This window comes from Pleurodeles waltl, chromosome 5, assembly GCF_031143425.1.
Source record: "Pleurodeles waltl isolate 20211129_DDA chromosome 5, aPleWal1.hap1.20221129, whole genome shotgun sequence".
NCBI classification, from domain to species: domain Eukaryota; kingdom Metazoa; phylum Chordata; class Amphibia; order Caudata; family Salamandridae; genus Pleurodeles; species Pleurodeles waltl.
The window spans coordinates 428,950,468-428,977,986 of record NC_090444.1 but is presented as its reverse complement, the minus strand read 5'-3'; the positions used below and the strand labels follow the sequence as shown (position 1 = coordinate 428,977,986).

The 27,519-nt window shown below is 48.4% G+C and overlaps 1 protein-coding gene across 1 annotated transcript in view; it reads right to left on the bottom strand.

Moving 5' to 3' along the window:
* PSME4 (proteasome activator subunit 4) overlaps nucleotides 1-27,519 on the bottom strand; it is a 1,396,200-nt gene that overhangs the window by 447,635 nt on the left and 921,046 nt on the right. Inside the window, exon 36 of the mRNA XM_069234194.1 lies at nucleotides 5,729-5,881. Coding sequence (XP_069090295.1) covers nucleotides 5,729-5,881 — 153 coding nt within the window. The remainder of the gene's footprint in view (nucleotides 1-5,728; nucleotides 5,882-27,519) is intronic.

Sequence of the window (27,519 nt, the reverse complement as noted above, 5' to 3'; positions counted from 1 at the left end):
GGGGTCCCAAGTAGGCACACAAAATACACCCTCAGCGGCACAGGGGCGGCCAGGTGCAGTGGGCTAACAAGGCGTAGGGTTTGTGATAGGAGTCAATGGAGGGACTCGGGGGTCTCTCAGACGATGCAGGCAGGGCACAGGGGGGCTTCTCGGGCCAGCCGTCGACTGGGCAAGGGTGAGGGACGCCTGGTGGTCACTACTGTACCGGTGGTTGGTTCTTCAGAGGCCTGGGGGCTGCGGGTGCAGTGATTCTTCCAGGCGTCGGGTTTCTTGGTTACCAGGCAGTCATGTCAGGGGGATCCTCGGGATTCCCTCTGCAGGCGTTGTCTTGGGGGTGCAGGGAGGTTGGCTCAGGGTGGACACGTCGTCAGAGTCGCCTGGGGGTCCTCTCTGCGGTGTTGGTTTCTCTGGACACGGGCTGGGGGTGTCGGGTACTGAGTGGTGGGGACCCACGCTTCTGGAGTGAGGTGAGAGTCCCTTTAAAGATGGCTTCTTCTTGTTGCTTTAGAAAGGGCCGCTGTTCACAGGAGTTTCTTGATCCTTTGGAGTTGCAGGGCAGTCCTCTGAGTCAGCAGAGGTCACTGGGCCCGCAGGTTGCGTTGCTGTTGCAGGTTTTTTGAAACAGGAAACAGGTCGGTAGGGCTGGGGCAAAGCAGTTGTCGTCTTCCTTCTTCTCTGCAGGGCTTTCAGGTCAGCAGTCCTTCTTCTTGTTAGGTCATCACGAATCTGATTTCCTGGGTTCATGGTCACCCCATAATACTAAATTTAGGTGTATGCTTAGGGCTGGCCAATGGCTACTGTCCCTGAGGGTGGCTACACCCGCCTTGTGCCTCCTCCCTTTGGGGAGGGGGCACATCCCTAATCCTAGTGGGCTAAATCCTCCAAAGCAAGATGGAGGATTTCCTAAGGAGGGGGTCACATCAGCTCTGGTCACCTTAGGGGTGGACCTGGCTGTGTGTGAGACTCCTCCTGGTTTTCCTCATTATCTCCCTTGACTTGCGGCCAAAAGTGGGGGACTGTGCCTGGGTGCTGGGCATCTCCACTAGCTGGAGTGCCCTGGGGCGCTGTAACACCAGGCTTGAGCCTTTGAGGCTCACCGCCAGGTGTTACAGTTCCTTCAGGGAGAGGTGTGAAGCACCTCCACCCAAGAGAGGCTTTGTTGCTGGTCACAGACTGCACAAAAACACTCACCCCATGTGGCCAGAAACTAGTCTGGAAGTGTCAGGCTGGCAGAGACCGCTCAGCCTAGCACTAGCAGTTGGGCTGGCATGCAGGGGGCATCGTTAAGATGCCCTCTGTGTGCATTTCTCAATAAATCCCACACTGGGATCAGTGTGGATTTATTGTGCTGAGAAGTTTGATACCAAACTTCCCAGTATTCAGTGTAGCCATTATGGAACATATACTCTTTATGGCTACCCTGCACTTACAATGTCTAAGAATTGGCTTAGACACCGTAGGGGCATAGTGATCATGCAGCTATGCCCTCACCTGTGGTATGGTGCACCCTGCATTAGGGCTGTAAGGCCTGCTAGAGGGAAACTTACCTATGCCACAGGCAGTGGGTTGTGGGCATGGCACTCTGTGGGGAGTGGGGAGTTTCCCCCCAATAGCACACACAAGCTGTGAGGCAGTGTGCATGTACTGAGTGAGTGGTCCCCAGGGTGGCATAATACATGCAGCAGCCCTTAGAGACCTCCCCTGGCCACATGGCCCTTGGTACCAGGGGTACCAGTTACAAGGGACTTACCTGTGTGCTAGGGCTGTGCCAATTGTGGAGCCAAAGATACAGTTTTAGGGAAAGAACACTGGTGCTGGGGCCTGGTTAGCAGGATCCTAGCACACTTTTAATCAAAGCTGGCATCAACAAAAGGCAAAAAGATAGGGGGGTAAACATGCCAACAGTGCATGTTCCTAAAGGGAGGATTCCAGTTCAGATTCCCTTGTGGAGGAGGAGGTGGTGAAAGGCGAAATGGGATTACATCTGAGTGACAAACAAATGTGTGTTGGCCTCCTTTGGGGTAATGAGAGGACTGTTTTGACTAGATGATTTGGTCCATGTGTAGATGGTTTAATTCTCTCATTTGCAATCAAGGTGCAGAACCCTAGGAATACATACCTGTTGTAACTTAATCCTCAAAGCTTGGATGTCTTGGCACTTTGCCTCTCTATGTGAAGCAGAACTATTCCATGGCACTGCCTGGTTGTGTTTGACCAGGTACTCAATTGAATGCATACTTTCTGTTTGTCTGCAAAACTAATAAAATAAGGTTTATTAAAAAAAACAGCTGAAACATGAAAATCCAAAACTTTTGAGGTGGTCTATTTCTCTACAGGGAATGGACATTTCAGTGGAACACAGACCTGGGAGTAACCATGCCAATGCAGACAGACGTTCCAGATATTTCCACTTAGAAAGTGAAGACTCACCGGGGTAAAGGCTAGTCTTTTCCTCTTTTGTTTGGGGATGGGGGTTATGTAGGTAAGTAGCATCTTTCTGACATAATAACCTCCACTTTTTGCCTGGTGTCAGTGTGTTTAGACTGTAGTATACTGGGATCCTGCTAATCAGGACCCAGTGTCTGTGCGCTCTCCTCTAAATTTGGTAGCTGGTAAACTTTTACACCCAACAATTGGCGTACTGGTGCACCCCTGTAAGCCCCTAGTGTATGGTACTTAGGTACCAAGGGCATAGGTACACCAGGGGTCTCCCATGGGGTGCAGCATGTATTATGCCACCCATTGGAGCCCATGCAAACTGTGTCTGCAGGCCTGCCATTGCAGCCTGCATGAAATGGTGCTTGCACCTTTCACTTAAGATATAAGGTTTGCCTTATATCACGGTCACTGCACTTGAACACTATAAGTCACCCCTCTGGTAGGCCCTTCAGCTCAAGGGCAGGGTGCAAAGCCATAAGTGTGAGGGTACCCCTTCATGAGCAGAGGCACCCCTACAAACCCAAGACTCCATTTCCTGGGCTTTGTGAGTGTGGGGAAGCCATCTTAAGGTATGCAGTGGACAAGGGTCAACATGAGAGGTCCAACTACATAATGGTTTTAACGGACCTAGACATGTTTGGTATCAAACATGTTGGAAACATGCAACTACACCGATTCCAGTGCTAGTTGCATGTTAACATGTATTCTGAGGGTTTCTAAGAGGATACCCCAGTTCTGTCTGTACAGCCCTGTTGGTCTGCCTGCAAGCCAAGGCTGCTGCAGACCCCAGGCACAGTTCTGCCCTCCTGCTGCGGAGTCTAACTCGAACACAGGAAAGGCAGAGCAAAAGGTTTCCTGTAGGAGAGAGGTGTGACTTACTCTCCTTTTGAGCTAGGTGTCTGTGCTTGGGTGGGATGGCATCCCAGCTCCACCAGGCTGCTTTGAAGGGTACATTTGGTGCCCTCCTTGCATGCATTTTTGCACCAGTGTAGGAATCCCCTGGTTCCCGCTCTGGCATGAAATCACACAAAGGACAGAGGTGTGACTTACTCTCCTTTTGAGCTAGGTGTCTCTGTGCTTGGGTGGGATGGCATCCCAGCTCCACCAGGCTGCTTTGAAGGGTACATTTGGTGCCCTCCTTGCATACATTTTTGCACCAGTGTAGGAATCCCCTGGTTCTCGCTCTGGCATGAAATCACACAAAGGACAGAGGAGTGACCAGCTCCTCCTCTAGGGAGGTGCACAGACCTCCAACAGATCGCCAGTTAATTATGCCATCTTGGAAACCAGGTAGGCAGAGGCCACTGGGGGCATCTGACTGATCAGGCCAGGTAGATTACGTCCCTGACACCCTCTGATATGTGGGTCACTTCAGAGAGTGACCAACCCCCTTTTAAGGTTACTTGAGGGCTCCCCATGGGTGGCTCCTCAGATTCGTCGAGCAAGACTCTACAAGGAACTCTCTGCAAGACATCTTCTGCTACTGGCCTCCGGAACTGCTGCTGGTCTGCTTTTGGAACTGAAACAAAAGCAGACCAGTTGGGAGGGCTCCCACTGCAACATTGTTTCTCCAATTCCTGCAAGATTTCTGCAACATCCATGGCTATGCATCACCCCCTCCCCCCCCCCGGGCTCCATGTATTTCTATGCTTTCCTGCTTGCTATTAAGTGTAATTTTGTGTGTAGATATCTCCTAGTGGAGATATACCAATGTTAGCATAGTCTTAGTGTTGTAATGAAGAATACTTTATTTTTGCAACACCTGGTGTGGTTCTTTCTTGAGTAACAGTTACTCACCGACTACTGTGGTATTGTAATAGCATCACACTCTTCCTTGATAAGCCTAACCTGCTCTCCGCAGCTACTCCTAGAGAGCTTTGGTTATCTGGCCACCAAAACAATATCACTAAGGGTTGCCTGCACTCAGTATAGGGTGCCACACCATAGGTGTACATCATAAACTGAGCCAGTCTTCTACAATCCCTGATAGCTATGATCGCATTTTCCGCACCAGCAGAAGACTTATCACATCCATTGAGACTCTCGAGTCACCCCAGAATGTTATCAATGAACCTAAATACTTATCTTGAAAAGTGAAAAGCTCCAAAGTATTTTGTAAATGGCTGGAAGGTGACAAGTGAGTATGAAGTATGCCCAAAAGGTTTTACGGGAATGTTCTTGGATTTTCAACCACTAAAGCAGGAAAACTGAATGATGAGATAAGAAATTAGAGGCACAAATCCATGCAGCACTCCATAAATGAAAAGTGAAATTAGAAAAGATCTCGGTGCAGAGCAGTGGGTGTTGCTGAATGCAATTTACTGGAAGACCCAAGAGAAATGTATTTCATACTTAAAAGAAATATGTGCAATATCAAGCGCATAGAGATCTGCATAAGCACAGCTTGTCAGGGATTTAAATTGAAATAAACAAACAGGATAGCTGACAGTGCAAGCAATGATCTGTTGGAAACAGGAGAGGTGGGTGAGAGGTCAGTAACACAGAGGAGATGAAGAAGGAACACAGGAGAAAAATAATAGAACCTCAGTGGATGGATTATCAACATGAATTAATCTGTGATTGGTCTATGCGCCAGAGCTGAAATAGGAAGGGATGCATAGCATGCGATGGTCAATGAGGAGGCAGTGAAGAAGGGTAGCAAAAGGCGGGCTCCAAGCCCTCTTTGTAAACATTTCTTTACAGATATCTAATTACGTTCAAATTATGCACTTTGTATGTTATGTTTTTGCTTTCTTTTTTACACTGTATTTTTCACATTGTACTATGGTAGAAATATATATAGCAACAATGCTTCAAGGATTTACCTTGATTAATCACAATGTATATTTATTGCTAATTACAGCATATAGGTGACATACAGCAATGTTATGTATTCTTGTGTACATGGAACCAAGTATTTTTTTGATCTCCGTGTTTGTAATCTTATATTTCTGGAGAAAATTGGGTGCATTGTATTTACTTTGAGAAAGGCTTCTGCAAATCCATGACGAGTCAGTACTAAGCATTATTAAAGATATCTATACCTACCTTGGAGCACTGCATCTCATTGCCCTGGATGGCGAGGACAATAGTACAGATATATATATATATATATATATTTATATATATATATATATATATATATTATGTGTCATAAAGCAGATATTGAGTGATTAGTAAATATACATTTACATAAATACATTGAAGATATTATATTGATACACTGACATAAAAGCAACACTAGTACATGGCAGAGCTTTAGTTTGGATGTGTTTATAGTTGCTTATACCTTTTCAAATGTCCAGTGTTTGGAACCTCTGATTAATCCAGCTGTAATTTCAGCTACACAGCGCTGGGTGCTCTCATGAGAGTCTGAAACCAAACGTTCCATGTGAGGCTTCAGGACAGGCAAAAGGGCATCATCAAAGTGTCTGAACAAACCCTAAAAAGAGTTCAGAAGCGATAAAAATAATTTTACATCACACAATGTAATGATTCTATATGTATCTACATTATACCCTTATGAAAGCTGATCATGTTACTACTAAACGAAATTAATACATTAATTCTTTCTTTGTTTCTCGGGGAAAAGGTACGATCATTTTAACTGGAGAACTCAGGAGATCGTTTAAAATGCTTCATACACAGGGAATGTAGATGGACAGAACACTTTTCTATGCGTTTATCAGTCTACCAAAATATACCTCACTGCTAATAAATACTAAAAGAACAAGTTGAAAAAGAAAAAGGGAGCACACTGCCTTGCATTCAAGCGGAAAATAGCCCCAAGGCATCATGGTAAATGCAGTCATTTAAATATAAATAGCAAGAATTTTTCAAAAAATTATTCACCCTTAGTAGGTGCAGCAAGTGCCGTATCGCTGTAGAAAGTCTTTCACCTAAGGTAGGTGCAGCGAGTGCCGTATCTCTGGACACGTGTTTCTGGCTTTCGGCCGTCATCAGCAGAGAGCGTATGTAACTGAAGGGGTCGCTTGAAATGCCGCCAAACGTCTTTACAGGTTTTTGTACCACTCAGTAGGCACACAGGTGCATCGCCAGTGCTCGTCAGCAAGAGGCTCACGGGAGCCGTCATTTAGACATCCAAAAAGAAAAAGGGAGCACACTGCCTTGCATTCAAGCGGAAAATAGCCCCAAGGCATCATGGTAAATGCAGTCATTTAAATATAAATAGCAAGAATTTTTCAAAAAATTATTCACCCTTAGTAGGTGCAGCAAGTGCCGTATCGCTGTAGAAAGTCTTTCACCTAAGGTAGGTGCAGCGAGTGCCGTATCTCTGGACACGTGTTTCTGGCTTTCGGCCGTCATCAGCAGAGAGCGTATGTAACTGAAGGGGTCGCTTGAAATGCCGCCAAACGTCTTTACAGGTTTTTGTACCACTCAGTAGGCACACAGGTGCATCGCCAGTGCTCGTCAGCAAGAGGCTCACGGGAGCCGTCATTTAGACATCCAAAAAGAAAAAGGGAGCACACTGCCTTGCATTCAAGCGGAAAATAGCCCCAAGGCATCATGGTAAATGCAGTCATTTAAATATAAATAGCAAGAATTTTTCAAAAAATTATTCACCCTTAGTAGGTGCAGCAAGTGCCGTATCGCTGTAGAAAGTCTTTCACCTAAGGTAGGTGCAGCGAGTGCCGTATCTCTGGACACGTGTTTCTGGCTTTCGGCCGTCATCAGCAGAGAGCGTATGTAACTGAAGGGGTCGCTTGAAATGCCGCCAAACGTCTTTACAGGTTTTTGTACCACTCAGTAGGCACACAGGTGCATCGCCAGTGCTCGTCAGCAAGAGGCTCACGGGAGCCGTCATTTAGACATCCAAAAAGAAAAAGGGAGCACACTGCCTTGCATTCAAGCGGAAAATAGCCCCAAGGCATCATGGTAAATGCAGTCATTTAAATATAAATAGCAAGAATTTTTCAAAAAATTATTCACCCTTAGTAGGTGCAGCAAGTGCCGTATCGCTGTAGAAAGTCTTTCACCTAAGGTAGGTGCAGCGAGTGCCGTATCTCTGGACACGTGTTTCTGGCTTTCGGCCGTCATCAGCAGAGAGCGTATGTAACTGAAGGGGTCGCTTGAAATGCCGCCAAACGTCTTTACAGGTTTTTGTACCACTCAGTAGGCACACAGGTGCATCGCCAGTGCTCGTCAGCAAGAGGCTCACGGGAGCCGTCATTTAGACATCCAAAAAGAAAAAGGGAGCACACTGCCTTGCATTCAAGCGGAAAATAGCCCCAAGGCATCATGGTAAATGCAGTCATTTAAATATAAATAGCAAGAATTTTTCAAAAAATTATTCACCCTTAGTAGGTGCAGCAAGTGCCGTATCGCTGTAGAAAGTCTTTCACCTAAGGTAGGTGCAGCGAGTGCCGTATCTCTATACCATGCTGCTCCCTGCTGATGATGGGCTAAACCCAGAAACACGTGTACAGGGATAAACAGCACTTGCTGCGCCTACAGAGGTGAAAGACTTTATTACTTTCGGAATGGACTACGAATTCGACTGCATTTACCATGATGCATTGGGGTTGGACTTTGTTGCTGGAGTGTAGGCAGTGTGCTCCCTTTCTTTGTAATTTTGTCTTTGGACGGCTCCCTTGAGCCACGGCTGACGAGCCTTGGGAGGCACCTGTGCGCCATGAGAGGTACATAAACCTGAGAAAACATTTGGCGGCATTTCAAGCAAGCCCCTATACCATGCTGCTCCCTGCTGATGATGGGCTAAACCCAGAAAGACGTGTACAGGGATAAACAGCACTTGCTGCGCCTACAGAGGTGAAAGACTTTATTACTTTCGGAATGGACTACGAATTCGACTGCATTTACCATGATGCATTGGGGTTGGACTTTGTTGCTGGAGTGTAGGCAGTGTGCTCCCTTTCTTTGTAATTTTGTCTTTGGACGGCTCCCTTGAGCCACGGCTGACGAGCCTTGGGAGGCACCTGTGCGCCATGAGAGGTACATAAACCTGAGAAAACATTTGGCGGCATTTCAAGCAAGCCCCTATACCATGCTGCTCCCTGCTGATGATGGGCTAAACCCAGAAACACGTGTACAGGGATAAACAGCACTTGCTGCGCCTACAGAGGTGAAAGACTTTATTACTTTCGGAATGGACTACGAATTCGACTGCATTTACCATGATGCATTGGGGTTGGACTTTGTTGCTGGAGTGTAGGCAGTGTGCTCCCTTTCTTTGTAATTTTGTCTTTGGACGGCTCCCTTGAGCCACGGCTGACGAGCCTTGGGAGGCACCTGTGCGCCATGAGAGGTACATAAACCTGAGAAAACATTTGGCGGCATTTCAAGCAAGCCCCTATACCATGCTGCTCCCTGCTGATGATGGGCTAAACCCAGAAACACGTGTACAGGGATAAACAGCACTTGCTGCGCCTACAGAGGTGAAAGACTTTATTACTTTCGGAATGGACTACGAATTCGACTGCATTTACCATGATGCATTGGGGTTGGACTTTGTTGCTGGAGTGTAGGCAGTGTGCTCCCTTTCTTTGTAATTTTGTCTTTGGACGGCTCCCTTGAGCCACGGCTGACGAGCCTTGGGAGGCACCTGTGCGCCATGAGAGGTACATAAACCTGAGAAAACATTTGGCGGCATTTCAAGCAAGCCCCTATACCATGCTGCTCCCTGCTGATGATGGGCTAAACCCAGAAACACGTGTACAGGGATAAACAGCACTTGCTGCGCCTACAGAGGTGAAAGACTTTATTACTTTCGGAATGGACTACGAATTCGACTGCATTTACCATGATGCATTGGGGTTGGACTTTGTTGCTGGAGTGTAGGCAGTGTGCTCCCTTTCTTTGTAATTTTGTCTTTGGACGGCTCCCTTGAGCCACGGCTGACGAGCCTTGGGAGGCACCTGTGCGCCATGAGAGGTACATAAACCTGAGAAAACATTTGGCGGCATTTCAAGCAAGCCCCTATACCATGCTGCTCCCTGCTGATGATGGGCTAAACCCAGAAACACGTGTACAGGGATAAACAGCACTTGCTGCGCCTACAGAGGTGAAAGACTTTATTACTTTCGGAATGGACTACGAATTCGACTGCATTTACCATGATGCATTGGGGTTGGACTTTGTTGCTGGAGTGTAGGCAGTGTGCTCCCTTTCTTTGTAATTTTGTCTTTGGACGGCTCCCTTGAGCCACGGCTGACGAGCCTTGGGAGGCACCTGTGTGCCATGAGAGGTACATAAACCTGAGAAAACATTTGGCGGCATTTCAAGCAAGCCCCTATACCATGCTGCTCCCTGCTGATGATGGGCTAAACCCAGAAACACGTGTACAGGGATAAACAGCACTTGCTGCGCCTACAGAGGTGAAAGACTTTATTACTTTCGGAATGGACTACGAATTCGACTGCATTTACCATGATGCATTGGGGTTGGACTTTGTTGCTGGAGTGTAGGCAGTGTGCTCCCTTTCTTTGTAATTTTGTCTTTGGACGGCTCCCTTGAGCCACGGCTGACGAGCCTTGGGAGGCACCTGTGCGCCATGAGAGGTACATAAACCTGAGAAAACATTTGGCGGCATTTCAAGCAAGCCCCTATACCATGCTGCTCCCTGCTGATGATGGGCTAAACCCAGAAACACGTGTACAGGGATAAACAGCACTTGCTGCGCCTACAGAGGTGAAAGACTATTACTTTCGGAATGGACTACGAATTCGACTGCATTTACCATGATGCATTGGGGTTGGACTTTGTTGCTGGAGTGTAGGCAGTGTGCTCCCTTTCTTTGTAATAAAAGAACAAGTTACTTACCTTCTGTAACAAATTATATGGTAGAGATTGTATCTAGCTGCAGATTTCTTACCTTCGAATTCCCTGGCGTCAGCTTTGAATCCGGAGTTTTTCTGCTGAGCAGTACCCTGCACGCACTGTCGGATGGCGTCGTTCGGATCCGCGCGTGTCGCCCGGCTCCGTGTGGCATCATCACCATCGTTGGAGCCTTCTGTGATGTCACGGTCTTCTACATAGGCCCCACCTCGGCGCATGTACGTCAGTTCTTTTCCACAACTTCCCATGCCAGAAGTTCAGAGTCATGGAAGAACCAACAAATATTTTAGTTTTGCTCCTGAACGTTTGCATCATATATATATATGCATCATGTTTTTGTATTTTTGCCTTTCTTAAGGGCATGTCTTTGTCTTCAAACGTTCAGGATCAAAACTAAAATATATATATCTCCGCAGAGCGGGGAGGCCTGGGTGGGTGTAAGGAATCTGCAGCTAGAGTCTCCACCAGATAATTTGTTACTGAAGGTAAGTAACTTGTTCATCGGACAGAGACTTCTAGTTGCAGATTCCTTACCTTAGAATAGATACCCAAGCTATAACTCCTGGCAGTGGGTTGCAAGGATATATCTCACACCAGGAAGTCCTTCAGGAGCGAGGGGAAAATACCCCTCTCTCCTCACCTGGCTGTCCAGGCAGTAGTGTCTTGCAAATGTGTGCAAGGAAACCCACGTTGCCGCTTGGCAGATGTCAAGTACCGGAACGCCACAAGCTAATGCAGTGGTAGCAGCTTTTCTTCTGGTAGAGTGAGCCCTCAAGCCCTCCGGAGGCTGCTTTTTGGCCAAAACATAGCAAATCTTTTAACCGAGAACGGCCCTGCGCGAAATGGACCGTTTCTGAACTGTCCAACCCTTCTTTGGACCAACGTACCCCACAAAGAGTTGGTCGTCCACCTGGAACTCTTTTTTACGGTCAAGGTAGAACAATACTGTTCTTTTTAGGTCCAGCCGATGGAGACGCTCCTCTTCCTTAGAGGGATGCGGTGGCGCAGAGAAGGTGGGCAGGGTGATATTTTGACCCAGATAGAAAGGGGTAACCACCTTGGGGAGGAATGAGGCACGCGTTCTGAGGACTACTTTATCAGGATATATTGTGAGATACGGCGGTTTCGATGATAAAGTCTGCAGCTCACTCACTCTTCTGGCAAATGTGATTGCCACCAAAAAGGCTGTTTTGATAGTGAGCAGCCGGTGAGGACAGTTATGTAAAGGCTCAAAAGGAGCACACATTAGAAAAGTAAGTACTAGATTAAGAGCCGACTGGGGCTTGACAAAAGGCACAGATGGAAACATATGCACAAGCCCTTTTAAGAATCTCTGTACAACGGTAGATTTGAACAAAGACGGTTGGTCAGGCAAGCGCAGAATAGCCGATAAGGCATTAAGATAGCCCTCAACTCTGTTTGGCGAGTGAAAGAATAAAGAAAAGGACATTAGATAGAGAAGAAGAAAGAGGATCAATAGACCTCTCTGTACAATATTAAACAAAACGTTTCCACCGGCAGGCGTAAATCAACTTAGTGGACCTGGCTGCCAGAATGACACATCAAAGACTTTGGGAGGGAGGTCATAAACCATCAACTGTTGCCACTCAACCTCCACGCTTGAAGCTGCAAAGTTGACAGGTTCAGGTGGAGAACCTTTCCCTGCTGCTGCGACAGAAAATCCTCCTGAAGAGGCAATCTAATTGGAGGACTGATGCTTAACTTGAGAAGCTCTGGATACCAGACCCTCCATGCCCAATCCAGAGCCACTAGGATTACTTGGGCCCTGTTGTTCTTGATGTTTTTGAGAACTCTGGCCAGAAGTGATACGGGCGGAAAGGCGTACAAGGAGGCCTGAACTCCACTCATGACGACAAGCGTCGCCTAGCGATAGCCCCCTTGAAAACTCCAACGCGCAAAACTGCTGACATTGAGCGTTCTGTACAGAGGCGAAGAGATCTAACCAAGGCTCTCCCCACTGCTGAAAGAGACCTTGCACCACCTCTGGATGGAGATACCATTTGTGATCCACTAAGCATCGTCAACTGAGTTAGTCCACCCTGGCATTCAGAGAACCTGCCAGGTGTTAAACCACCAGGGATATGCCCTGCTGTTCCAGCCATGTCCAGAGACGCAGAGCCTCTTGACAAAGGGTCCACGACCCCACACCGCCCTGCTTGTTGCAGTACCACATTGTAGTAGTGTTGTCTGTGAAAACCTGCACTACCTTCCCTTTCACAACCGGAAGAAATGCTTTGAATGTTAGCCGGATCGCCCAAAGCTCCAACAAGTTGAAATGGAGCTCGGATTCCGCTGGAGACCAGTGACCTCTGATCTCCACCTATCCCAGATGGCCGCCCCATCCCAGAAGTGACTCATCTGTCACTACTGTGAGATCTGGTTGGGGAAGGGAGAGGAGTCTGCCTTTGACCCAATCACAGTTCACTAACCACCACTACAGATCCTTTGCAGTCCCCTCCGAGATCTGAACCACGTAGGTGAGATTCCCTGATGCTGTGCCCATTGGAACTTCAGGTCCCACTGCAGAGCCCTAATGCCATCTGGCACGCTTGACCAATAGGATGCAGGAAGCCATGATTCCCAACAGACTCAGAGTCTGTCTCACCGAAATCCAGAATAGCGGCCCAAACATCGGTATCATAACCTGAATATCCTGGACTCGCTGCTCTGGAGGATAGGCCCGATACTGCACTGTGTCCAGAACAGCTCCGATTAAAATGAGCTTCTAAGAGGGAGTCAGGTGTGACTTCGGCACATTTATAGTGAACCCCAGCGAATGCAGGAGGTCCGCCGTCATCTGAAGATGGGTGACGAGAGACTTGGGCGTCGGAGCCTTCAACAGCCAATCGTCTATGTAGAGGAAGACTGAAATCCCTAACCTGCGCAGATGAGCTGCCACCACCGCCATCACTTTGATGAACACTCGAGGGGCACTGGTGAGACCGAAGGGGAGCACGGTAAACTGAAAGTGCTCGTGGCCCACCTTCAACCGCAAGTAACGCCTGTGGCCAGGCAGGATGGGGACGTGAAAATACGCATCCTGCAAGTCCAACACTACCATCCAGTCTCCTTGGTCTAGGGCAGTGAGCATCTTGAATTTCTCCTTCTTGAGGAAGAGATTGACGTCCCTTAAATCCAGGATAGGGCGAAGGCTCTTGTTCTTTTTAGGAATCAGAAAATAGCAGGAATAACAACCACTGCCTACTTCTGACATCGGGACCCTTTCTATAGCTCCTTTGGCCAAGAGAGCCATAACTTCCTCGCGGAGCAAAACCGATTGGTCCATCAGCCGTTCTTTTGTCAGAGGGATAGAAGGAGGGAAAGACTAGAAGGGGAGGGAATAGCCCTTCTGTATGATCTGCAAGACACATTTGTCCGTTGTGATGGAATGCCAGTGAGGGAGATGAAATTGAGTACTCCCTCCAACTGGACGCACATGGTCCTGCAGGAGCACACTAGGAGGTCTTGGGGGCAGTGGAGGGGGCTGTGTGGTGGCCGACCGCTGGCCAGACCCCTTGGGTCTGACAGTACCACGACCACGTCCTCTCCCGGGATGATGTGAAGTCTGAGGGAGGTGGCTGAGTTGTGGCTGGCGTGTTACCGCTCCCCTTCCCAATGCCTCGAAAGGGACGGAAGACAGACTGCTGATGAGCTGGGGCTGAGAGGCCCAAGGATCTGGCCGTAGCTCGAGAATCCTTGAAGCTCTCAAGTGTGGAGTCTGCCTTCTCACCAAAAAGGCGATAGCCATCAAATGGCATGTGCTTCAAACTAGACTCGACATCCCCTGAAAAGCCAGTCGAACGGAGCAAGGTGTGGCGACGTAGGGCCACTGTCGACGCAATCGCTCTACCCAGCAAGTCGGTCCTGTCCAGTGCACACCTGACTGTAAACTTGGCTACATCTCTCCCACCCTTGACAGTCTGGGTGAGAGTGTCCCCTACGCCCTCTGGGACAGCACCTGTGCCAGTGTATCCCATAAAGTATGGGAAAAACGGCTGTAGGAAGTTGGCTCTGTATATACTATCTCAAAGTGAGAGATAGTGTGCACAGAGTCCAAGGGTTTCCCTTTGAGGTTGAAAGTGGCAAAATGAGATAATACTAATGTTCTATTTTGTGGTAGTGTGGTCGAGCAGTTAGGCTTATCAAAGGGTAGTGCAAAGTATTTGTTGTACACATACAGACAATAAAGCGAAGCAAACACTGAAAGTCTAACTCCAGGCCAATTGTTTTTATATATCAAAAATATATTTTGTTACTTTATTTCTAGAACCACAAGATTCAAGTTGCAGGTAAGTACAATTATAAGTACGTATCCAGCATATGTATCAATACCACTTTGTTTAAAATTGGCAAGTTATACAGTTTTTGAATAAATTGCAATAATCTGTTTTAACAGCTGACAATGCAATTTTCAGAAACAGTTCTAGGGGCAAAGGAAAGTTAGTACGGTTTTGAGGTAAGTACAAGACTTACAGTTCCAGTCTCCGCACTCTGAATTAGGCCTGCTTGCAAATAAATACCCGCATCTTCGGAGGGCAGACCTGGGGGTTTAGAGGAGCACTGGAGCGGCCACAGGCCAGCACCAAACACACATACTCAGCGGCGCAGGGGCGGCTGGGTGCAGGGTGCAAACAGTGTCGGCCTCCCAATACTTTCCGATAGGGGGATCACGGGGGCCACAAAGATGCTGCAGGTGAAGTACAGGGGGTTAGTTCCGGGAAAACAAACATTGGAAAAGGAGGGGGGCCGCCTGGTGGACATTGCTGCACCAAAAGTCGGATTCCCCCAGACCAGTGGGCTGTGGGTGCAGGGGTACCTTTTGGCATCAGGAATCTTCGTCCAGTTATCTTGCGATCAGGGGGGGTCCTCCGGATTCAGGTGTCATCGTGGTGGACAGCAGGGGTCAACCCAGGGTGGGTACTTGCTCAGAATCACCTGGGGACCAGATCTCTTCGGTTGGGCCACCTGGACACGGGCTGTGGGCGCAGAGTGGACAGTGCTCGCGGATCAGGGGAGGGTCTGGAGTACTAGGACAGAGCTGCTGTCCACGGGAGTTCTTGGTCCTCTGGGGTGCAGGCAGTCCTCTGGATGCTTTCAGAGGTCTTTGGTCCTGCAGGATACGTCACCTTCTTTTTGCAGGGCTTTTAAAGCTGGAGACAGGCTGATTGAGCTGGGACCCAGTCAGTTTGCATCTCCAGTGTTCTCTGCTGGGGGTCAGCTTAGCAGTCCTTCTTCTTTCCTTTTGTGAGGTCGCCAGGAATCAGACAAGCTAGGTTCAGGGGAGCCCTTAAATCCTGGATTTAGGGGTGTTTTAGGCATTAGAGGGCAGTAGCGAATGGCTACTGTCCATGAGGGTGGCGACACCCTTCCTGTGTCCACTCCCTTTGGGGAGGGGGACACAAACTTAACCCTATTGGTCCCTGTCCTCCAAACTAAGATGAAGGATTCTGCAAGGAGGGGGGGGGGGGTCACCTCAGCTCTGGACACCTTAGGGGTGGTATCAGCTGGAGTGGTCATACCTCCCTGGTTTACCTAATTTCCTACCGACTTGCCGCCAAATATGGGCATCTCCACTAGCTGGGGCGCCCTGGGGCACTGTAACAGGAGGCCTGAGCCTTTGAGGCTCACCGCCAAGAATTACAGTTCCTGCAGGGGGGAGGTGTGAAGCACCTCCACCCAGAGCAGTCTTTGTTTCTGGCCTCAGAGAGCACAAAGGCTCTCACCCCACGGGGTCAGAAACCTGTCTATTAGTGGCAGGTTTGTACAGAGTGGTCAGTACTGCACTGAAGGGCTTGTTAAAATACAGGGAGCATCTCTAAGATGCCCTATATGCGCATTTTACAATAAATCCAACACTGGCATCAGTGTGGGTTTATTGTGCTGAGAAGTTTGAAACCAGACTTCCCAGACTTCAGTGAAGTCATCATGGAGCTGTGGAGTTCGTAATGACAAACTCACTCCCAGCCCATGTACTCAATATGGTCACACTGCACTTACAACGTCTAAGAATGGACTTAGACACTGTAGGGGCATATTGCTCATGCAGCTATGCCCTCACCTGTGGTATATTGCACTCTGTTTTAGGGCTATAAGGCCCAATAGAAGGGTGACTTACCTATGCCAAAGGCAGTGGTTTGTGGGCATTTCACCATGAGAGGGATGCCAAGCTGACTTTACCTTTTTCCACCTACCAACACACACAACATGCATTCGCATGGGTACATATGTTTGGTGAGGGGTCACCTAGGGTGGCACAATACATGCACAATACAGGGCTGCAGGCGTCGCTGGGGGGGCTTAGGGGGTCAACTCTGGATACTCACATGGTCGCAGTCGCCGGGGAGTCCTCCCTGTAGTCTTGTTTCTCTGCAGGTTGAGCCGGGGGCGTCGGGTGCAGAGTGGAAAGTCTCACGCTTCCGGCGGGAAACGTGGAGTCCTTTTAAAGTTGTTTCTTTGTTGCAAGTTTTGGTTTCTTTGGAACAGGGCCGCTGTCCTCTGGAGTTCCTGGTCCTTTTAGATGCAGGGTAATCCTTTGAGGCTTCAGAGGTCGCTGGACCCTGGGGAGCGCATCGCTATTGCAGTTTCTCTTGAAGTGGGGAGACAGGCCGGTGGGGTCTTCTCTGCAGGGCTTCAGGTCAGCAGTCCTTCTTCGTCTTCAGGTTGCAGGAATCTAGTTTCCTAGGTTCTGGGGGCCCCTAAATACCCAATTTTGGGGTGTGTTTAGGTCTGGGGGTTAGTAGCCAATGGCTACTAGCCCTCAGGGTGGCTACACCCTCTTTGTGCCTCCTCCCTGAGGGGAGGGGGGGGCACATTCCTAATCCTATTGGGGGAATCCTCCATCTGCAAGATGGAGGATTTCTAAGAGTCAGAGTCACCTCAGCTCAGGGCACCTTAGGGGTTGTCCTGACTGGCCAGTGACGACTCCTTGTTTTTCTCATTATCTCCTCCGGCCTTGCCACCAAAAGTGGGGCCGTGGCCGGAGTGGGCGGGCATCTCCACTAGCTGGAATGCACTGTGGTGCTGTAACAAAGGGGGTGAGCCTTTGAGGCTCACGCCAGGTGTTACAGCTCCTGCAGGGGGAGGTGAGAAGCACCTCCACCCAGTGCAGGCTTTGTTACTAGCCACAGAGTGACAAAGGCACTCTCCCAATGTGGCCAGCAACATGTCTTGTGTGTGGCAGGCTGGCAAAACTAGTCAGCCAACACTGGAAGTCGGGTATGGTTTCAGGGGGCATCTCTAAGATGCCCTCTGGGGTGTATTTCACAATAAAATGTACACTGGCATCAGTGTACATTTATTGTGCTGAGAAGTTTGATACCAACCTTCCCAGTTTTCAGTGTAGCCATTATGGTGCTGTGGAGTTCGTGCATGACAGACTCCCAGACCATATACTCTTATGGCTACCCTGCACTTACAATGTCTAAGGTTTTGCTTAGACACTGTAGGGGCATAGTGCTCATGCACTTATGCCCTCACCTATGGTATAGTGCACCCTGCCTATGGGCTGTAAGGCCTGCTAGAGGGGTGACTTATCTATGCCATGAGCAGTGTGAGGCTGGCATGGCACCCTGGCAATCAGTGTGTCTGTGCTGAGTGAGGGGTCCCCAGGGTGGCATAAGACATGCTGCAGCTCTTAGAGACCTTCCCTGGCATCAGGGCCCTTGGTACCAGTTACAAGGGACTTACCTGGATGCCAGGGTGTGCCAATTATGGAGACAAAGGTACAGGTTAGGGAAAGAACACTGGTGCTGCGGCCTGGTTAGCAGGCCTCAGCACACTTTCAAATCATAACTTGGCATCAGCAAAGGCAAAAAGTCAGGGGGTAACCATGCCAAGGAGGCATTTCCTTACACCTTGGTACCACCGGTTTCTTGCTTTTACAAGGAACTTAGCTGCGTGCCAGGGGTGTGCCAATTGTGGAAACAATGGTACAGTTTTGGAAAAGAACACTGGTGCTGGAGCCTGGTTAGTAGGACCCCATCACATTCTCAGTCAAGTCAGCATCACCATCAGGCAAAAAGTGTGTGTGTATGGGAGTGGAGGGGGGTGAGTGTAATCATGCCAAAAGGGGCACTTTCCTACAGTCATACGCAAAATGCATCATAAATGGGAGCATGATATGGGTGTGCATCATGGAAGACAACCTAGTCAGAGTAGTGTCTACTATGATATTGAAATCTCTCACCCACAATAGTTTGGCATCACTCACTCCAACAGTCCCAGCAGGAAAAACAGAAGAGAAAAACAAGTTACTTACCTTCTACCATTTCAGGTGGATAATCTAACAGCAGCTCCTCACCTTTAGACTGTCCCCAACACTATCTGGAGACATTTTTTTATCACTGCTCCTTCATGCAGATAGGTTGTGGTGTGTCGCTCTGTGGTGGCTCCTTAATACACTGGAAGTGACCAAAAGCAGCAGCATTTAAGCGCAACATCTGTGCGCTGACATCAGTTCCTTAAGCTTTCTCTTTTCGAATCCTCAGACTTGGAGCACTAGAACAAACTGTTAGCAACAGTGTGGCAAAATCTAACTTGGAACCTTCTTATGACGGTCAGGAGGCAAAGCAACAAAACAGGGAGGTTGGAGGGCAGTGAGGAATATGCAGTGAGAAAGAGTATCTACCAGAAAAAGCATTACCAGAGGTAAGTAACTTTTTCTTCTGAAGCATACCTCTAAAAAGAGACTGCCCACCTTTAGAAGAGATACCCCATCAGCACCTACCAATTGAGGAGGTTCTGAGGAGTGGACTCAGATTAGATAGTTTTGCAAGACCAGGCGGGTATAATGGCCTTTCCATTGGTCAAAAGAGAAGTGCTATGTGAACGTGTGCACGTATACCCAAATTACAGCTTGGCAGACATCTAGAAGTGGCACTCTGCTTGCCAAATGCATTTGTATGGGCCTTGTCCCTGGGGGAGGAATGAGCACAGGCCTTCAGAGAGGTACTTCTTGGCCAGTGCATAGCAGATTTTGATGCACAGATTATACATTTTGAAAGAGTTGGCTTCTGCACTGCCTTCCCTTTCTCTGTTTCAGAAAATACCACAAAATGCTGCTAATCCACAGGGGCTTGGCTTGCAAAGCTAACATTGCATACATGTTTTAAGACAACTCCTCACTGAATTTCCAAGATTTTCCAATGAAGATATCAGGTAGAAAAAATGAATGCTCAAAATGCACTTTAAATAAGGGGCCTTTCAAAGAAGACAGCATCTTCAACTTTATCCTAGCATCTTCAACTATTAAAACCCTGAGGGGGAGCTAGGACTGGACTAAGATCGATGTGGCCCTACAGTCCTTGAACCTCCCAAGGGTCGACTATGCATTTTCCCGTAACAGCGCTATGGAATCAGCTGTGCCCAAGTCTGACTGAATCATTTGTTTGACCACAGCCTGACCATCCAGCACAAGTTCTTTAAAATGTCCCGGCAGGTAGGCTGGGAGATTTGGAAGAATCATTGGGGCATGTCCCATAGAGCATGGGAGTAACAATGCATTATAGAACAAGTTATTACCTTTGCTAACGCCTTACCTGGTAGAGAAAATATCTAGCTGCAGATTCCTTACCTTTGAATTCTCCCAAGGCATCAGACTGGATCCGGAAGATTTTCGAGAGCAGTACCCCTGTGTGCCATTAGGTGGCGTTGATCAGCTCAGCATCCGTCCCCTGATAAGACGTCGCAGGTCCCATTTAGGTGTCACCACAGAGCACTGACGCCATTTCTTTTCACGACTTTCCATGCCAGAAGCACAGAACATTGAAGAAACGGACTACTGGTGTGTCAAAATGAACGCCCTGAAAGTGGAGTCCCTGCCCCTAGAAATCAGTCTGCAGACCGGGGATAATGGGTGGGTCGATAACGAATCTGTAGCTAGACATTGTCTCTATCCGATAACTTGCTCATCTGAGATTTCTACCTGCAGATTCCTTACATTTGATTAGATACCCAAGCAAAACCATCCCCAGAGATGGGTCTGGGAACCAAGTTCATTCTAGAAATTCCTGCGGGACTGAACGGCAAAGTGCCAGTGTCAACGGACTTGACTATCCAGGCATTAGTGTTTTGTAAACGTGGGCAGTGATGCATCTGGTCATTGTCCTCATATGCACTGCCCAGCTTCTCTTCGCACACACATCCCCTACAAAGTGCCGGTCATCTACCCGTAACTCTTTTGTATGATCAAGGTAGGACACCAATGCTCTTGTTGGGTCCAGGCGGTGGAGTCTCTCATCTTCCTTAGAAGGATGTAGGTGAGTGTAAAAAGAAGGCAAGGTGATGGATTAGCCTACATCAAATGGCGTAACCACTTTTGGCAGAAAGGAGGCCCTAGTTGTAGGAAACTGGCCTGGTGTGTGGTGAGCAGCTATGGGGTTATCAAATTATACCAGATACAGGTATCCCCTATTAGTGAGGTGTAGTCAGTGTCTAGGAAGCCAGGCTCTCTAGATGTAGTTGTGGATGAGCAGCCAAGACTTATCTAGGAGACATGCAAAGCTTATGTAATACCACTGTAGTCACACGGCACTAACACACATGAAAGAACCACTCAGTGTTACAAAAATAAAGGTACTTTATTTTAGTGGCACAAATACTAAAATACTGTAAAGGCAATCCTCTACTAGCAGCTGAGTAAACACACTTTTATTAACCTTAGTAATCAGGAATGGACATAGGAAGCACTAGAAAACAGAGAAATAACAGTAAACAATAGAGAGCCTAGGGGGAGGCCAAACTATATACTAAAGAATTGGAATGCAAAAGGCAGACCCCCACCCAGGTTAGTGGAATCTGTAGAGGGAAGCATGTAGAAACTAGGGACCCCAAAATGTAAGTACCAGAGTGCCCCCAGGCAGAAGAGGTGAGTATCTGGTTTTCCCCAAACCCACAGATAAACTTTGTAAAAGGGCTGTGCTAGACCCAGGCAAGACTGGAAGAAACAGAAGATGGATCATGGCAGAAAAGGACCTGCAAATGAAGGGGACCAAGTCCAGTTGGAGCGTCCAGTTAGGGCAGAAGCCACTACCCACCCTTCAGAAGATGCAGAACCAGGTCGACGATGAAGACCAGGAGTCCGCTATGCAGCACAGGAGCAGAAGAAGAGTTCCAGGAGTAATCCAGTCAACGTCCCACGTCGGAAGAAGAGTTGCAGTCTGTCAGTGGTGTGGAAAAACCACCAACAAGCCTAGGAAAAGGCAAGAGTTGCAGAACTGCTAGGGACTACGAAGGTCTGAGGGGACTGAACCCAAGGAGGAAAGTCCCAGGTGACCCTCAGCAATGAGGAGAGCCAGAACTCGAGGATGCAGCCCCCAAAGGCAACTCACAGGCAGCAGGCATAGGAGTCGCAGTAAGGCCAACTCAGCACACCTGGAAAGGAATCCCACGTCGCTGGAGCAGCAGGCAGAAGACTACACGTTGTAGGGGAGAGTGCTGGAGACCAGGGCTGCACTGACTCTGAAGATCCCTTGAAAGGAGAACTAACAAGCCTTGGTAGCTGTAAGAGTCGAGGTGCACAGGGGTACCGTCCTGCAAGGAGAGGCAAAGACTCACCACCTCCCAAGTTGGACAGCTGGTAGAGGGGACCACTTGCAGGATCCATGCAGCATTGCAGGAGAGAGGATCCACGCTGCCGGTCGTTGTTGCAGTTGGTGACTGCAGATGCAGGGGAGTGACTCCTTCACTCCAAGGGAGATTCCTTCTTGCTACTTGGTGCAGACTGAAGACTTGTCGCCTTCAGAGGAGGTACAGCCAGGGAAATGTTGCAGTTGATGGAAGAAGCCGGAGAAATAATGTTGCAGAGCGGAGTCATCGCTGGAGCTGCAGATTGTAGGTTCCTGTGAAGTCGAGTTGCGGTTCCAGTGGCCAGAAGTCGAAGTAAACGTTGCAGAGCAGTCCTTCTGGAATCTTGCATGTTGAATCTAAGGGCCAACCCAAGAAGGAGGCACTATATAGCCCTAAAAGGGGGATTGGTCACCTAGCAGGGTGAGCATCTATCAGGAGGGGGCTGTGACGTCACCTCCCTGACCTGGCCACTCAGATACTCCCACTGACCATTGCCCATCTTTGATTCAAGGTGGCAGAATCAAGTGGCCACCTGGAGTAGCTCTGGGCACCACCCCTTGGGTGGTGATGGACAGGGGAGTGGTAACTCCCCTTTCCATTGTCCAGTTTCATGCCAGAGCAGGGACCGGGGTTCCCTGGACTGGTGCAAACCAGTTTATGCAAGGAGTGCCCTTCAAAGTATACCAGTGGCTGTCAGAGGCTACGCCCCAAGCCATGTAACTCCTATTTACCTAGGTACCAAATATACCAGGGACTTGCACGGGGCACCAGTATGCAAGTTCTGGGGTGCAGAAACTCAGGGGCAACCAACATTTTGAAGGAGAGAGCATAGTAGCTCAGGTCCTGGTTAGCAGGATCCCAGTGAACAGTCAAAAACACAATGACAGCAGGCACAAAGTGGGGATAACCATGCCAAAAAGAAGGTACTTTCCTACACTAGTGCGGAGCATCACTTTGTCAGGTTAGACAGAAAGGTAGAGTGGCTTAGATGACAATGCCTGCAGCTCACACACCCCGCACGCAGGTGTAATGGTCAGAAGGGAGGTGGTTTGTTTTCAGAGTGAGAAGCTTGAGATGATAATTGTGGATGTAGGAAGCTGGCCTGGTGTGTGGCGAGTACCTATGGTATTATCACCTTAAACCAGGTCCAGCTATCCCCTATTAGTGAGGTTTAGATAGAGTGTAGGAAGCCAGGGCTCTCTAGAGAAAGCTGTGAATGAGCAGCCAAAACTTATCTAGGAGACATGCAAAGCTTAAGCAATACCACTATTGTCACACAGCACTTACACACATGAAAGAACCACACCGTGTTAAAAAATAAAGATACTTTATTATGGTAATACAAATACTAAAATACTGTATAGGCAATACTCGACTAGCAGGTGAGTAATCACACAATTATACACACATTAGTAATCAGGATTGGGCATAGCAAGCAATAGAAAACAGTAAAATGACACAAAATAACAGATACCCTAGGGGGAGGCCAAATCAAATACTAAGTAAATGGAATGCGAAAGGCAGACCCCCACCCAAGGAAGTGGATCTGTAGAGGAGAGCTGGAGGAACTAGGCACCCCAAAGGCAAGACCCAAGCAAGACTAGAAGAAACAGAAGATGTATCCCGACAGAAAAGGATCTGCAAATAAAGGGGACCTAGCCCTGTTCCAGTTGCAGTGTCCATTTGTGGCAGTAGCCACTACCCACCCTTCTGGAGATGCAGGACCAGGTCGACGGTGAAGACCAGGAGTCGGCTATGCAGCACAGGAGCAGGAGAAGAATTCCAGAAGTGATGAAGCTGATGTTCCACCTAGGAAGAAGAGTTGCAGTAAGTAAGTGGTGCGGAAAAACCACCAACAAGCCTTGGCAAAGGTAAGAGTTGCAAAACAAGAGTTGCAGAGCTGCTGGGGAACAGGAAGGTCCAAGGGGACTCAATCCAAGGATGGGAGTCCCAGGCAACCGTCAGCAATGAGGAGAACCAGACGTTGAGAATGCAGTCATCAAAGGCAACTCACAGGCAGCAGGCACAAGAGTCACAGTGAGGTCCACTCAGCACACATGAAGAGGAGTCCCACATCGCTGGAGCAGCAGGCAGGAGATTGTGCTTTACAGGGAAGAGTGCTGGAGGATGGGGCTACAAGGAATCTGAAGATTCCTTGGAAGAAGAGCCAACAGGCCATGGTACCAACATGAGTCGTGGTGCACAAGGGTCCTGTCCTGCAAGGAGAGACAAAGATTCACCACCTCCCAAGTTGGACAGCTGGTAGAGGGGAGTAAGGGGACCACTCCAGACCACCACCTGTGTTTCAGGATCCATGCAGAGTTGCAGGGGAGAGGATCCATGCAGCCTATTGTCGAAGTTGGAGCCTGAGGATGCAGAGGAGTGACTCCTTCACTCCAAGGGAGATTCCTTCTTGCTTCTAGTGCAGAGTGAAGACTTGCCGCCCTCAGAGGATGTACAGTCGGGGAAATGTTGCAGTTGTTGGAAGGAGCCGGAGAAACAATGTTGCAGAGCGAAGTCATCGCTGGAGCTGCAGATTGTGGGTTCCAGTGAAGTCCAGTTGCGGTTCCAGTGGCCAGAAGATTAAGTAAATGATGTAAAGGAGTACTGCTGGAAGTGCTTCTCACCTCCCCCTGCAGGAACTGTAACACCTGGCGGTGATCCTCAAAGGCTCATGCTTTTTGTTACATCACCCCAGGGCATCCCAGCTAGTGGAGATGCCCGCCCCTCTGGCCACTGCCCCCACTTTTGGCAGCAAGGCTGGAGGAGATAAAAAAGAAAAACAAGGAGGAGTCACTCACCAGTCAGGACAGCCCCTAAGGTGTCCTGAGCTGAGGTGACCCCTGCCTTTAGAAATCCTCCATCTTGAGATTTGAGGATTCTCCCAATAGGATTAGGGATGTGCCCGCCTCCACTAAGTGAGGAGGCACAAAGAGAGCGTAGCCACCCTCCAGGACAGTAGCCATTGGCCACTGCCCTCATGACCTAAAGACACCCCTAACAGAACCCAGGAAATCAGACTTCTGCAACCTGAAACAAGAATAAGGACTGCTGACCTGAAAGCCCTGCATAGACAATGGAGACGACAACTACTTTGGCCCCAGCCCTACCGTCCTGTCTCCTGACTCGAAGAAAACTGCAACAGCAACGCATCCAACAGGGATCAGTGACCTCTGAAGCCTCAGAGGACTCCCCTGAAACCCAAAGGACCAAGAAACTCCAGAGAACAGCAGCACTGTTCACCCACAGCAACATATTTGCAACAAAGAAGCAACTTTTAAAGAACTCACTCTTCCCGCCGGAAGCAGGAGACTTCACCCTCTGCACCCAACGCTCCCAGCTCGAGAGAACCAACACTACAGGGAGGACTCCAAGACGACTGTGACCTCGTGAGAAACCCAAGACGACCCCCCTGGATCCCCACAGCGACGCATGCAGAGAGAAATCAGGGGCTCCTCCTGACTGTGACTGCCTTTAACAAGGAACCCGACGCCTGGACCAAGCACTGCACCCGCAGCCCCCACGGCCAGAAGGAACCGAACTTCAGTGCAGGAGTGACCATCAGGCGACCCTCTGCCTAGCCCAGTCGGTGGCTGGCCTGAGAAACCCCCCTGTGCCCTGCCTGCACCGCTAGAGTGACCCCCAGGTCCCTCCACTGATTTCTATGCAGAACCCGACGCCTGCTTTGCCCACTGCACCCGGCCACCCCTGTGCCGCTGAGGGTGTGTTTTGTGTGCATACTTGTTCCCCCCCTCCCCCGGTCTGCCCTCCGAAGATGCAGATACTTACCTGCTGGCAGACTGGAACCAGAGCACTCCTGTTCTTCATAGGCGCCTATGTGTTTTGGGCCCCTCTTTGACCTCTGCCCCTGACCGGCCCTGTGCTGCTGGTGTGGTAACTTTGGGGTTGCCTTGAACCCCTAACTGTGGGCTGCCTATGCCCAGGAACTTGAACTTGTAAGTGCTTTACTTACCTGAGAAACTAACCATTACTTACCTCCCCCAGGAACTGTTGATTTTTGCACTGTGTCCACTTTTAAAATAGCTTATTGCCATTTTAACTAAAACTGTGTATGTTACTGCTCTAATTCAAAGTTTCTAAGTTACCTGTGTGAAGTACCTTGCATTTTATGTATTTACTTCAAATCTTGAACTTGTGGTTCTAAAAATAAATTAAAAAAATATATTTTTCTATATAAAAACTAGTGGCCTGGAATTGTCCTCGAGTGTGTGTTCCCCATTTATTGCCTGTGTGTGTAAAACAAATACTTAACACTACCCTCTGATAAGCCTACTGCTCGACCACACTACCACAAAATAGAGCATTAAAATTATCTAATTTTGCCACTATCTTACCTCTAAGGGGAACCCTTGGACTCTGTGCATGCTATTTCTTACTTTGAAATAGTGCATACAGAGCCAACTTCCTACATTGGTGGGTCAGCAGTGGGGTACAAGACTTTGCATTTGCTGGACTACTCAGCCAATACCTGATCACACAACTAAATTACAAAAATTATAATTAGAAACTGATTTTTGAAATTTGAGCTATTTTTCTAAATTTTTAAAAGTCCTGCTAGGGCCTTGTGTTAGTCCCTCTTAGCATTTCTTTTAGAGTTTAAAAGTTTTGTAAAAGTTTGAATTAAGTTCTAGAGATAGTTTTAGATTCCTAAAAAGTATTCCAACTTTTAGAAACATAATGTCTACTACAGAAGAGATAGTGATGGAACTCAACCTCACCCCTTACCTGCATCTTAGGATGTCAGAGTTAAGGTCTCTCTGCAAAATCAAAAAGATAAAGACTGGTTAAAACCCTACCAAAGTACAGCTCCAGGAGCTTTTGGCAGAGGTTGCTAAAAACAACCCCTCTGATGATATCTTCACAGAGGGGGAAGCTAGTGATGAGGAGGGAAATCTCCCACCCCCTCTCCTAGTTAGGGAGCCCAGGGTTTCTCCAACCCTGACTCCAGAAGTGATAGTCAGAGATGTTGCTTCTCTCACAGGAGAGACCAACAGCTCTGCAAGCATTGAGGGCAGCCTCAATGAAGATGACCTCCTTCTAGCCAGGTTGACCAAAAGATTGGCTTTGGAAAGACAGATCCTAGCCATAGAAAGGGAAAGACAAGAGATGGGCATAGGTCCCATCAATGGTGGCAGCAACACAAATAGGGTCAGAGATTCTCCTGACATGTTGAAAATCCCTAAAGGGATTGTAACTAAATATGAAGATGGTGATGACATCACCAAATGGTTCACAGCTTTTGAGAGGGCTTGTGCAACCGGAAAAGTAAACAGATCTCCCTGGGGTGCTGTCCTTTGGGAAATGTTCACTGGAAAGTGTAAGGATAGACTCCTCACACTCTCTGGAAAAGATGCAGAATCCTATGACCTCATGAAGGCTACCCTGATTGAGGGGTTTGGATTCTCAACTGAGGAGTACAGGATTAGGTTCAGGGGGGCTCAAAAATCCTCGAGCCAGACCTGGGTTGATTTTGTTGACTTCTCAGTCAAGACACTGGATGGTTGGATTCATGGCAGTGGTGTAAATGATTATGATGGGCTGTACAATTTATTTATGAAAGAACACCTGTTAAGTAATTGTTTCAATGATAAACTGCATCAGCATCTGGTAGACCTAGGACCGATTTCTCGCCAAGAATTGGGAAAGAAGGCGACCATT